The following is a 12,741-nucleotide window of genomic DNA, read 5'->3' as shown; positions in this document are numbered from 1 at the left end:
ATTATATGGTCTAGCCCACATGCAATCGAGTTGACGTTAACGCGGCCCGCGAACCAACCCGAGTCTGACACCCCTGCTCTATATAGTGAGATTAGTTGGGATTTTTCCTGTTCTCTGGCTTGATGACATACGAACTACAACTTTAGGAGTGATATCATGGTAGAACACAAAGGATTTTCCAGTAAAAGACATTTCACTCATCATCTAACTTGGGAATTAAAACAACCCTGAATGATGCCTTTAATTCTCTCATCAGTCTTAATGTGAACAGCCACAACAGCTGAACCCACATTACAAAAGGCATCTCCAGATGTGCAGTGCTACAATATCCGTCCTTTGTTGCCTAATTGGTCAACGTTGCAATTTTCTTCACAATGTGTAATGATGTTTGAAGTGTTCCTTTTCTATTCTGAGATTATTTTTCAATTCTGCATTCTAACTTATCAACTTGATTGCTGTGAAACAGGAACAAACACACAAATAAGCATTCAAATAAGCGGTTTGTTTGCCACCAAGTTTATTTTGCACGCCTTTATATGTGAATGTCTAAACATTGCAGTGAACGATATCATCCTCCAAACACATGCAGTAAACATTATTTTAACATAATTGTTAGAGAGAGATGATAAAAAGAAATAGAAATACACCAAACAATAAACCGCTCTATAAAATGAAGGCATTAACTTGACTGTAAAAATACATTTTATAATTTGTAAATACACACATGGATGAACTCATCTATTTGAAGATGTTTAGTCAAGTTCATTCTTAGCAGACACGTCGGGATGATATTTACTCCATGTGTGGTGACACATGACCTGGTGTATCAACAACTCACGCAGATGTTGATACAAATGCGGCAGAAATACAATCACGCTAAACGGAGAGTCGGGGGCAGTATCCTCCATGCGCCCGCCTGTCTGCCTGCTAGTGAAAGCTACGTGACTGTTGTGTCTGAGCTCCATTCAGGGATTTCTCTTGTTTGTTTTGTTGGATCTCTTTTGGGCCTCCCTGACTACATCCTCAAATACTTTCAAGCACATACTCATAACATTATCGTTGTGCCAATCCCCCGACAAAGCCATTTTCTTCCTTCACCCGTTTCAAGACACGCAGTCGTAGATAAATTCTTGCAGAAAATTAAAAAGGGAAACAATGGGCTCTTACTGTTGCAGTCTTGAGCCTTCGTGCAAATAAATCGTGTTATATTTAAAAAATATATATTAAAAAACACACGCTAGGTACTGTTCTAATTCCGATGTTTACTTTATTTAAATGTCAACACTCCCTAACAACTAGAGTAGTTAAAAGAACTATTGTATTTTAAAATTGTTCTTTTCGGGCTGTATGGGCTCAGTAATGAATGCTCTGGTATTATATTAGAAGTCCCTCTCATCTTCTCGCAAACGACCCCCCCACTCCGCAGTATCCCTACGTGACCGGTCCAGGGTCTGGTAGATAAAGTTAACTAGCTTCCTGCTATTATTGTTAATTGCCCCAAAGCCCGGAACTAAGCAGGCACCCTGGGTGGGTCGTGCGTGTGTGTGAGGGATTCAGTTGCCTGAAGTTGTTCTTCTTGGGAATCTTCATCCATTCATTTATTTTCACTTATTCCTTTGAGGGGCCGCAGGTGTGCTTGAGCTTATCCCATCCAGTTGCGGGAAAGTGAGGATTATCTTGTGAATTTGGGAAGAATAATTGGTAAAATAAAGTCAGGAAGATTTAGAAAATGAAGATATATTCAATTGGATTTTTTTTTTAATTCTGTTTTGCATTGGAATTTTTTTTTTCATTCTCAGTACAAACATATCCAATGTTCTAAAGTCACAGTTCGAAAAGCAGTCGTTCGAGTATCCTTTTGAGTGATGCAACATATTTAATTTTCCTTAATCAAATATACTTGTACTTTTCAAAAGGTAACATTAATGATGAAAGGGCAAGAGAAATTCATAGAACTTGCATCATTTCCAGCTAAGAAAAAAAGGAACTTCTCTGTTTAACGCAAAATGTGGCCATGGTGTGATTCATTTTTTTGTAGCTGAAAGGAGAAAAATAATTTGTATTCCTTCATTCATTATTTTTCTGTATCGCTTATCCTCACAAGGGTCGCATGGGTTCTGGGGCCTTATTAGAAAAGAATTTAAAGCCAAACCCTGGGCATTTTTTTTAACTAACCTTGAAAAATCCAACTCATAAAATGTAAAATTGTGTAGAGACAATGTCTCGGATTCATTCATTCAATTTCTGTTTTGCTTATCCTCACAAGGGGTTAAGGGGTGCTGGGAACTATCCCAGCTCACTTCGTGCACCAGGGGGGGACACCCTGAATTGGTGGTGAGCCAATCGCAAGATACAAAGAGATGGACAATGCTGACACTAATACCTAGGGGCAATTTAGAGTGTTCAACTGGCCTACCAAACATGTTTTTGGGATGCGGGAGGAAACCGTAGAGCCCAGAGAAACCCCACGCAGGCCTGGGTAGAATATTTAAATTCTACACAGAGAGGACCCACCTTGGATTGAACACTCGACCCCAGAACTGTGAAGCCGATGCACTAACCCACATGTGTCAATGTGGCAGCCCGGGGGCCAAATCTGGCCCCCCGCATCATTTTGTGTGGCCCGGGAAAGTGCTGACTTTCTGTTTTAGGATCAAATTAAAATGAAGAGTATAGATGTATATCAAATTTCCTGAATTTCCCCCTTTTAAATCAATAATTGTAAATTTTTAATCATTTTTTTCTGTGTTTTTAGTTCAAAAATCATTTTGTAAAATCTAAAAATATATTTTAAAAATCTAAAATAAACATTGTTTTAGATCTATAAAAAACTGAATATTCAGGGCTTTTAATCCATTTATTTTAAAAAATCTAAATCTTATATCTAAAATGGTCCGGCCCACATGAGATCTGGTCACCATAAATGTGGCCCGCCAACCAAACTGGGTTTGACACCCCTGCACTAACCATTTGTATGCTGGGCCGCATAAGAGAAACATCAAAATTCTTGCACATAGAACAGCAGGCGGATATAAGCGTGCACTACACTGGTAATTTTTTTGTCCTTAGCATCCTATATGATCCTTGGGAATGCACACAGCAGTCTGAACGTATCTAACAAAGGCATCAGAGACACATGGGTAATTTAGCAAATGATCGCTACAATGAAGCTAAAAGTTCATGTTTCAGAGAATGTTGCTCAGTGACGCCATTTCCCATGCCATCGCTCACGACACAGGATGTCTTTAATTGTGGAATGAATTAAACTTTGAACATTCAGCCATCCATCTTCTTTAGCACTCATCCTGTTTAGGCTGAGATGGATCTTACCCTAGCTGGGAAGCAGGTTACACCCAAATCTTGATCACCTTTACTCGCAAGATTTAAGACAGATTAAGAATTTAGAGTGTTCAGTGAAACTACTTAGCCGGATATTGAATTGGGTTTAACTGTATGAGGTTTAACCAACACTAGAAGGTGTCACTGACAAAAACTGTTTTTTAAAATACCTTTTTCATTGTATGGGAAATGGTAAACATAATGCATGGATTTAAATTAACTCGAGAGAAACTTGTTTTTAACCGCGTAACTGATAAAAAGAAAAAATGGGGTGGACTTAAGTAAACTTCTGAGCATCAGATAAATGTGAGATTGGCTCCGTACAGGCTCGAGAGGACTCGGCCGGCTGAATGATCTTTGTAGTGATGGGTGTGTGTGTGCGTGTCTTTGCATACTCATGTGCGTGCGTCTTGATGGGGAAAGGGATCAAAGGAAGGCATCCTGTGGGCAGCCCGGGGTTGGCCCATTGGGTGCAAGGCAGAGGCAAAGTGGGTGTCCCACAGCAGGCACCACAAGGTCTGCAATACACACACACTCTCTCACACTCACCCCGACACACACACACACACAGACAAAATAGGCGACCATGTAATTGAATGTAATAGCATAGTGTCAGGACTCAGGGGACAGATAAGAGACACATACACAAGGGCCTCCCACTCATACAGTCAAATTACATAAGGGAAAGTTGAAATGTATTTATCAAAAATGTGGTCATAAAAGTTTTTTTTTTTACACATTACACCTGATATCATAAAATCATCATAGTTGCGTTTGCTCATCTTGCATACATTTGGGACTGTTGTATACTTCCAATTCAGCAAGAGTTTAGAGAAGACTCTTTTCTGCACCAGAATGTCGGTGACTCAGTATACAAACATTCTGTAAAGGTGTGTTTGGGTGGGTTGGAACGGAATGACTGTGAACCCACACCCTAACGCCCTCACCAAAGAGCTGAACTAGAACAGAGATTTTAAGATAGGTATAATATCACGTCCAGAAGTCTTAATCCTTTATTAAAGATGTGCACAATGTGAAAGAACCTGGTTTCATACAGGAAGACCAAACTTTTCCATGCGCGTGTATGCTAGTATTGGTTTCCCATTTAAGCACCCAAACATGTTCATGACACTTTAACTTCATAAAGCATATCAACTATACATCAGGGTCGTCCACAGGTCTTCCTCTGTGGTTCACAACAGAAAACCACACTTCTGCAACCTATTGCTCTACTTTAATTTATTAAGTATGGCAAAAACCCTATTTTTTTCCATTTTACACCACCACTTGCAGCAAGACTTTGTGGGAAACCCAATTGTCGAGCATTTTGGATAACTATGAAAGTTAAAACAAATTATTAACAAATTGCACCTTTCACACTTTTATCAGAGCTTTAAATTGTGCTTTAATAATGGAAACGCAGTAATCATATTTACGTATTAAAATGTATTCATTTTCCTTTTTGCCTGTCCTGTTTCTGGGTGTTTTTTTCTGTGTAGGTCACGAAGACCATCAATTTGCACTGCCAGTGAGTTTTTACTTACCTTACATGTCAATACATACAAAAGAAAATCATTTTATTCCAAGCACTCATTGTCTATTATTCTCGGAATTAAATTGTGGTTGCTTAATATGGCATGTAGGCCTATATGAGCTAGCATTTTCAGGTTCAGTTTCTAAAGACAAAAATATCAGCCCATAATCTTTATCCAAATTCTTCAAGATATTTTTTAAAAAGGCCATCTGCTGCCCTCTATTGGTTAATTATGCCAATGTACAGAATGTGTGTGAATCTTTTTCTTGCATAAATATACATCTTTCTTATACGTATAATTTGGTAAGTAGAAGTATTGGAGAGGCTGCACTTTACTCAGATACACTAAACTGCCATTATATTCCACAGGCTTGGACTGCACTAAATTGACATTGATTCATACTTTTTCGTATTTACTTATTGGAGGATGATTTCATTGTCATGTGCCAATTTTCCACACTTTGCATCCAAGTACTTTGTTCAGGTGACAGGTTACGATTTACCACATCAGAATCTTTAACCAGATCTAAATCAATCAGTAGGGCAATCCCAGGAAAAAAAATATTTTAATGTATTACCTCATATACAGTAAAAACAGAAATGTAAGTAGCACTTGCACGAATAATTTGATCATCACATTTTAGGATACTCTACGTTGTTAAACAAGATAAAATAGTAGTTATTAAAAATATATTATTGTAGAAATATGTACCTGATTTTCATCTAAGCTACGAAATAACAGTCGGTAGATTGTGACCCAGTTCCTTTATATACAGTGTGTGGGTCTTGTTTTGGATTACTGTGAAGGTGTACCTAATAAAGAGGCCAGTTAGTGCATACGGTATTGTTAATGAAGCTTCAAGTTTCAGTCCCATCATTGTACTCAAATTCCGGTAATGGGGAGTGATGCTCACTATGAAAGTGTTATAAAATATTTGATAATAAGACAATCTAATTCTGAATGTATTGCTGTGACACTTATGTATGCACATCTGCGACCTCTGCTGTGTCACTCAGGTTCCATGGCAAAGTGAAATGTTCCCCCTCCAGCTCCTTGTAAATGGTTGAGGAGAAATGGGCCAGTTGTTCTGAACTGAAATGTTTTTTCCAGTCTCCAACAATACCTAAGCCACAGATGAAATTTTATAAATAGATTCAGACAGTGTATCAGAAAATACGACAATAATTTTGCATCAAGTTGCCTTTTCTGCATTCTGTTTTAACTCATTTGGTATATTCATTATGGAGGGAAATTAATTGAAACCGACTGGAAACGTAATGAGGATCAACTGTATTGAAAATGAATGGATGGACAAACAAATAAAGTAAAGTTCTGTTCAGGTGAGTCTGTCTGACTTCCTTTTTTTTCTTTTTTCATTGGTTCATTGAACAATTATAACTGAAAAATAAAGTAAACGACATTTTGAGCACTGATATCCAGTATTATTCCCCGTTAGTAATAGAAAACCATATATTTTTCTCATGCGCTATTCCTTATCAGGATTTACGGTTGATGGCTCAAGCAGCTATTTACAGTTATGGACAAATAGCTTAACATTAACTTAGCTAAGAAAGCAATGTAGGCATTATGCAAGCTGCACTCAGAATGCGCAAAGTATTCAAACCCTGAAACCAACATATGATGTGGTTTTGGCTGACTACTCAGTCATCGAGCTGCAGATAGTAGGCGTATCGGTTAAATGGAAAAAGGTGCCTTCACAAAAAATGGTAAAATGTAAGGAAAGAAAGGAGAAGTGTAGTCTCACCTTTCCTAAGGAATTGAGATTTGTCAGCATCCATATACATCTTGGGAACCAAACTGAAGTTGGACATGATGTTGACTTTCATGGACTTGAAAGAACAATGGTCGGCTATTTTTTTAATGACTTCTTCACTCAGTTTCTTTCCCAGGAAATTGGCAATAAGACGTAAAGCTGCAGGAAGGTCCTGCAAAATATGAGCGTTTCTCAATGCTCTGTGTGCGTGTGTGTGCAACATAGACTAAAGAAAAAAAATAAAGCCATTTTTTTATTACCTGAATCATTTGCTCATATGTGATATGCATGATTCTGTCTCCCAGGTCTGTGTGCTTCCAGCTTTTAACATGGTCAGTCCATTTGCCAAACATCACTGAAGACATAAAACACATCATTTTGTCATTTTTGGGGAATAAAATTGTTTGAAATATATTTTGAATTCAAGTTAAAATGTGTTGAAGGTCAAAATAAGGGTCATTGGCCTAAGGATAATTCCAAAAATTATTGCAGTATTTAAAAAGTTTATTATTTATGTTATAGCTCGCAGGAATTGATGACTGTGCTGATTTATAAGATATGATCCTATTATCCAGGGAATCATGTTTGCTATGTGTATGTGAAAAGCGAAATTTATTTTGTGTTTAATCTTGATTGTCCTTAAGTTATGCCTTAAGTATGAGTATGAACATCATCGAGCCGTGTGATTGGTTGGCAATCAATTCCAGATGTCTCTCGCCGACTTCCCATCGTTGGCTGGGATACACTTCACACCATTGTGAGGATATACAGAACGGAAAATTAATGACTGTTTGATCTTTCATGTTGTGCTTTGTAAAAATCTCTGTGGTAATTTTTGGGTGGTTAATTTTTTTTGTTTATATTCATAGATTTTTTTTCATAAAAACATAAATTAGGCATATTTTTTCTTTTTTTCAGATTTTCAAACCTCGTTTGAATTAATCATAGTTACTTTTAGTATTTCCGTTTTTGGAGCTCAGTTTTCTTAATTTCAGTTTTGGCAAAAAAAAAATCATCTTGGATCTTCACTATATAACTATAAATTACATAAATTGAAAAAGGATTAACATTTTGTGACACACTTAATAATGTGGTAGGAATTGCTCCATTTTGGTAGAGTGTTGTTATTCTCATGCAAATGTTCTTAATGAGTTCTTATTCTGAAAAGGACAATGGACATTCCTACCATGACAAGTGCTTGGACATAGAGAGTGGGCATTGCAACTAGGTGACCAGATAGTCTGAAAAGAAAAGCATTCCCCCAGAAAGAAAGATATAATTTTAAAAACTAAACCTCTGCCTTCCAGGAATTTGTCAATAAACTCCTCCCAAGTTCCAGGGTCTTCAAGGAAAGCAGCCATCTGATGGAAATAATAGGAAGACACGATGACATCCTTGGGGTTCCTCATTACATAGATCACCTGAAGAATGGAGTAACTTGAGTTAGGTTACAGAATGACATTGCATTTGGTAATGGCACAAACAGTAATGTATTTCGTAACAAAAACCTACCTTGGCTTTGGAGGAGAAGAACGATTGCGGCATGAGTTGGAAAGGAAAATGTGTAACCAGCGCACGTGGAGAAGACAATTGATGCACAACTTCTTTTAGTCTATTTTCCTCGAGCCAGGGAACTCTATCCCAGTTCGGAATGGTTTGGATCGGCGTCAAGTCACCCTCACTCAGCACCAGTGGGAGGATCTCCTGCATCCAGGTAGTACCTGCAAAATAAATCATTGTGTTTTTTTCCACAATTTGCATCCAAAAAGTACTTTGTTCAGTGAGAATTAAACAATGACGTAAGGTACAGATCATCATCTGACAAATCCACCACGCCTAATTACATTGGTTATTCCCTCTAAGCTGCGCGCATGCGCAATTGCGCACTACTCTCGTCTTCTCCGCGCAGCAGCAATCGTATGGCGGGCACAAAATAAAATCCAAACTTTTTTTTCCTCTTTCCTCTTTCCTCATGATGGCGCCGTTCATGCGGCAGCCAGTGGCAGTAGCTCTGTCCGCTCTTATGTTTTACAGCCCTTCTATCTTTTTTTAAATTACATTTTAATATTTCTTGATACATTCCTTTTTACTTTACTGTGCAAATAGAACAAGCGGCGAATTCAGGTGAGAACTGTCTAAATCTGCTGTGTGTGGTCGTGTGCGTGCGTGTGTGTCTAGTATATGTGATCGTTTTTCTTCAACCTACACAATGGACTACTACCCTAACCCTCGGCTACAATCTTACATATAAATGTTCATTAACATAAATATAAATATGTTCATTAATATGTGCTATCCCTTATTAAATAAATCAAAGCAAAATCATGGAAAAATATTGCATATAAATGGAAACTTGACTATCTCAAGTGACACATTCAGCAGAAAAGTCATTTGAACGAGAATGAGAAGTGAGAAGGACAGATGTGTAAAATAAGGTGAAAATTAAGTCGGATTTGTGCATATTCTAATGGCATTTATGAAGATGTTTTATTCATAGATATTTTTTCATTCATTTTCTGAACCGCTTTATCCACTTTATCGCTCGTGGGGGGTGCTGGAGCCTATCCCTGCTGACTTTGGGCCAGGGGCGGGGTACACCCTGTATCGGTGGCCAGCCGATCGCAGGGCACAAGGAGACGGACAGCCATGCACACTCAGACCCATACCTAGGGGCAATTTTAGAGTGTCCAATCAGCCTAGAATGCATCTTTTTGGGATGTGGGAGGAAAACGGAGTACTCAGAGAAAACCCACGCAGGCCCAGGGAGAATATGCAAATTCAACACAGGTGGACTGACCTGGATTAATCATTACATTTTATTATTACTGAATCATTTATGTGTAGTAGACATGCACCTGCTTATGGCAGGTGTGATACTGGTGTGTGCCCATAGCGAGCAATGATTATGTTGCTCACACTGGTACTCACTGTTCTCAGGGAGGTTGTCTTTCTGCCCAGACAAACAAAAAATTAGAGGGACCATTGCTCACGTGCCAATAATAATTAGTATAAGTATACATTTCAAATTGATGTCCATGACTTTCACGTGCAGAAACCAAATTGTTGCTATTCAATTGAATGAAGCAAGGTTACGTTCTATATTAATCCAGGATTCAATTTTATTTTCTATTCTAATTTACAATGAGGGCGGCCCGGCTGCCCGGTGGCTCGAGTGGTTGGTGCGTCGACCTCAAAGTCTCAAATGGTTCAGAAAATAAATGGATAAATGAATGAATTTACAATGATACTTGAATTGACACTCCGGTTTCCTCCCACATTCCCAAAACATGCATGGTATAGGCTGATTGGACACTCTAAATTGCCCCTAGGTATGGGTGTGATTGTGCATGGTTGTCCGTCTCCTTGTGCCCTGTGATCAGCTGGCCACCGATTCAGGGTGTGTTTTAAGCCCTTTAATGTGATCAAAAGATCATTTAGCATTTGTAGAGAAGCAGAATGTGACTTTACCATCCCTTTCAATTTAGGGAATAATCCATTTACAGGAGAGGAAAAACATAGATGTAACAAGATACACCAGATTCCATCGATTATAAAGCAATGGGGTAATTTTTTGGATTTGTTTTCAAAATAGATCAATTATAATATAGTTCAACATTGTCATTGTAATATGAATGATGCATGAACATGAACTACTTTTTTTCCTAGTAAGATGTAGTTCTCTTTGGTTATTTAATCATGTTATTAGTCGGTGGCTAATGATTTATAAATAAAAACTAATGTTATAAGCACCCCAGAAAAAGAATTGAAATAGGAAAGCTGAGTTGCCTTAAAATTCTGGGAACAGCACAAGATATTTTTTCTTTTTTGGGCTCCAGCACCACCCGCAACCCTAATGAGGATAAAACGGTTCAGAAAATGAGATGAGATGAGACTTGAATTGACATTTTCACTGAATTTATTCTGACTTTATTTTTATTTTATGGCATAGACCTAGGGTGGGCAAACCGTTCCTCGAGGGCCGCTGTGGGTGCAGGTTTTTGTTCCAACCGATCCAGCACAGAGAGTTAAACCAATGAGATTTCTGCAGTAAACAAGAAGCACCTGACTAAAATCCACTGATTGAACTTGTAGGATACAAGTTTGGTGAAAAGGTGTCTTCTTTATGAGTTGGAATGAAAACCTGCACCGACTGCGGCCCTTTCTGGAATAGTTTACCCACCCCTGAGCCCTAGACCAGGGGTGGCCAAGTCCTGTCCTCGAGAGCCCCTATCCAGTCTGTTTTCCATCGTGTGCGGTCGATTGGTCGCCGATCTTTTGGTCACCGTCTTTTGGTCGCCGGTCTTTTGGTCGCGGTTTTTTGGTCGCCCCGACCGAGACAACGGGCGACCAAAAGACCGGCGACCAAAAGACCGACGACCAAAAGACCGGCGACAAAACAAGGTAAAACAACACGGTCTACGCATCAATAAAAGCCAACAATGGCCATGAGCAGTTTCACTGAGCCGACGTGTGAGTGTATAAGAGTTTGTATGTACATACGTTGTCCCTTTAAGAAGCTACGTCAGTCATGGTCTTAACAAGTTCTCCAACAAAAAACAATAAAAGTCCGGGAAATTTGGAGCTTTTCTTTAGCCTAATAATTACTAGGGCATTAAGTATGACTAAATAGTAATTCGCAGTTTGTATTTAGGGAATTTGAGCAACGATTTAAATGGTAATTATCACTTACCTTCCGGGCGACCAAAAGACCGGCGACCAAAAGATCGGCGACCAAAAGACCGGCGTACCGTTTTCCATATGTCCCTCCTCTACCACACCTGAATCAAATGATCAACTCACCAGGAAGCTGTCCAGAATCGTCACACCGATTCTGATTATTTAATTCAGGACTGTTGGTGGAGGAAGACATGGAAAACAGGGGACAGGGGCTCTCGAGGAACGTACTTAGCCACCCCTATGCCTAACCCTAATTCTAACCCTAACTCTGGCCCTAACACTAACACTAACCCTAGCCCTAAATGCAAAACAGGCTGGATAGGGGCTCTTGAGGACCTAACCCCTGGCCACCCCTGTGCCTAACCGTAATTCTAACCCTATCCCTAAATGCAAAACAGACTGGATAGGGGCCCTCGAGGACTGGACTTGGCCATTCCTGCCCTAAACTGTCCCATAGCAACACCACCTTTTGTGATGATGTTATTTACCAAAATAAAAGCATCACACTTGATCATATAATCTAGATAAAACTCTTGTGATTTTACAACTCATTGCTGGTAAACATTTGCACGAGCACTTATCTTCCCCCTGTCTGTGAGTTTGTGATATTAAACTGCGGTATAAACATGGATAAGGACCACAAAAGTAAAATTGTAGCGGGGCGTGCTGAGTAACACTAACCTGACTTGGGGTACGTGACAGCAATCGCGTCGTCGTCTTTAAACGAGAAATCCCGAGCGAGAAATGTGAGACTTTCTTGAGAATGGGTTTCCTTTGGCAACAGGAGTTCATGGTGCTTAAAATAAATCTCTTCTGTAGCCATCACGTTTGTCCTACCAACTTTTTCGGGAAGAGCCAGGTGGAAGCAGTGATGCGTTCAACTAAATCGGAACGCGAAATTTTGCTAAGTTTGAGGTATTTACTTTAACATAATTTAGACAGCATCTATTTCATTCTTATTCAATTTCTCTTTTAGGAATCAAAAATAGCTAATTTCACCATCCTAGGTTCAAAATGAGTAAACAATACGGCTTCTAATTTAACATTCGGCATTTTTCCGAGGGTAAGGCAACTACCCACCACACTTCTCAACTTCTGCCAGCCGAATTGTGGAATGCTACTCGCCAAAACTTGTTAAAAAGAGGGTGGAAAGATCACACTAAACTGGGAATTATATTTTGGTGATTTATGGATCTTGGTATTTATCAGACACGATCACTTACCCCTGAATTCTACAAAATACTATGTTTTCCGACGTCTTAGATAGGATTATAAATGTCAGGTCACACTGTTCTAAACCATGCATGCAGGTCATAAATTAAACTACTATTAATACCCAGTTTATTTAAGATGCCAAATAATTACACTTCAAATTGGACTGAACCCTCATAAAATAGAATCAAAACGATCAATGGA

The 12,741-nt window shown here is 38.9% G+C and overlaps 1 protein-coding gene across 2 annotated transcripts; it reads right to left on the bottom strand.

Annotated features, from left to right (window-relative positions):
* Window positions 1–4,334: 4,334 nt before the first annotated feature.
* On the bottom strand, window positions 4,335–12,409 carry sult2st3 (sulfotransferase family 2, cytosolic sulfotransferase 3). Of its 2 annotated transcripts, none has more exons than XM_077599479.1 (6): window positions 12,007–12,409; window positions 8,161–8,369; window positions 7,943–8,069; window positions 6,909–7,003; window positions 6,640–6,820; window positions 4,335–5,997 (listed from the first exon to the last, which is right to left on the bottom strand). In XM_077599479.1, exons 1-6 carry the CDS (start codon window positions 12,146–12,148, stop codon window positions 5,852–5,854), a joined length of 900 nt encoding a protein of 299 aa, XP_077455605.1. In that variant the 5' UTR covers window positions 12,149–12,409; the 3' UTR covers window positions 4,335–5,851. The 2 variants fall into 2 exon arrangements, with proteins under 2 accessions (XP_077455605.1, XP_077455606.1); XM_077599480.1 differs by lacking the exon at window positions 12,007–12,409 and adding an exon at window positions 11,339–11,579.
* Window positions 12,410–12,741: the final 332 nt, after the last annotated feature.

The sequence above is a fragment of the Stigmatopora argus genome, chromosome 4 (genome assembly GCF_051989625.1).
Source record: "Stigmatopora argus isolate UIUO_Sarg chromosome 4, RoL_Sarg_1.0, whole genome shotgun sequence".
In the NCBI taxonomy this organism is placed as follows: Eukaryota; Metazoa; Chordata; class Actinopteri; order Syngnathiformes; family Syngnathidae; genus Stigmatopora; species Stigmatopora argus.
Note: the sequence above shows the minus strand (reverse complement) of the source record. Positions and strands in the feature narration are given on the sequence as shown.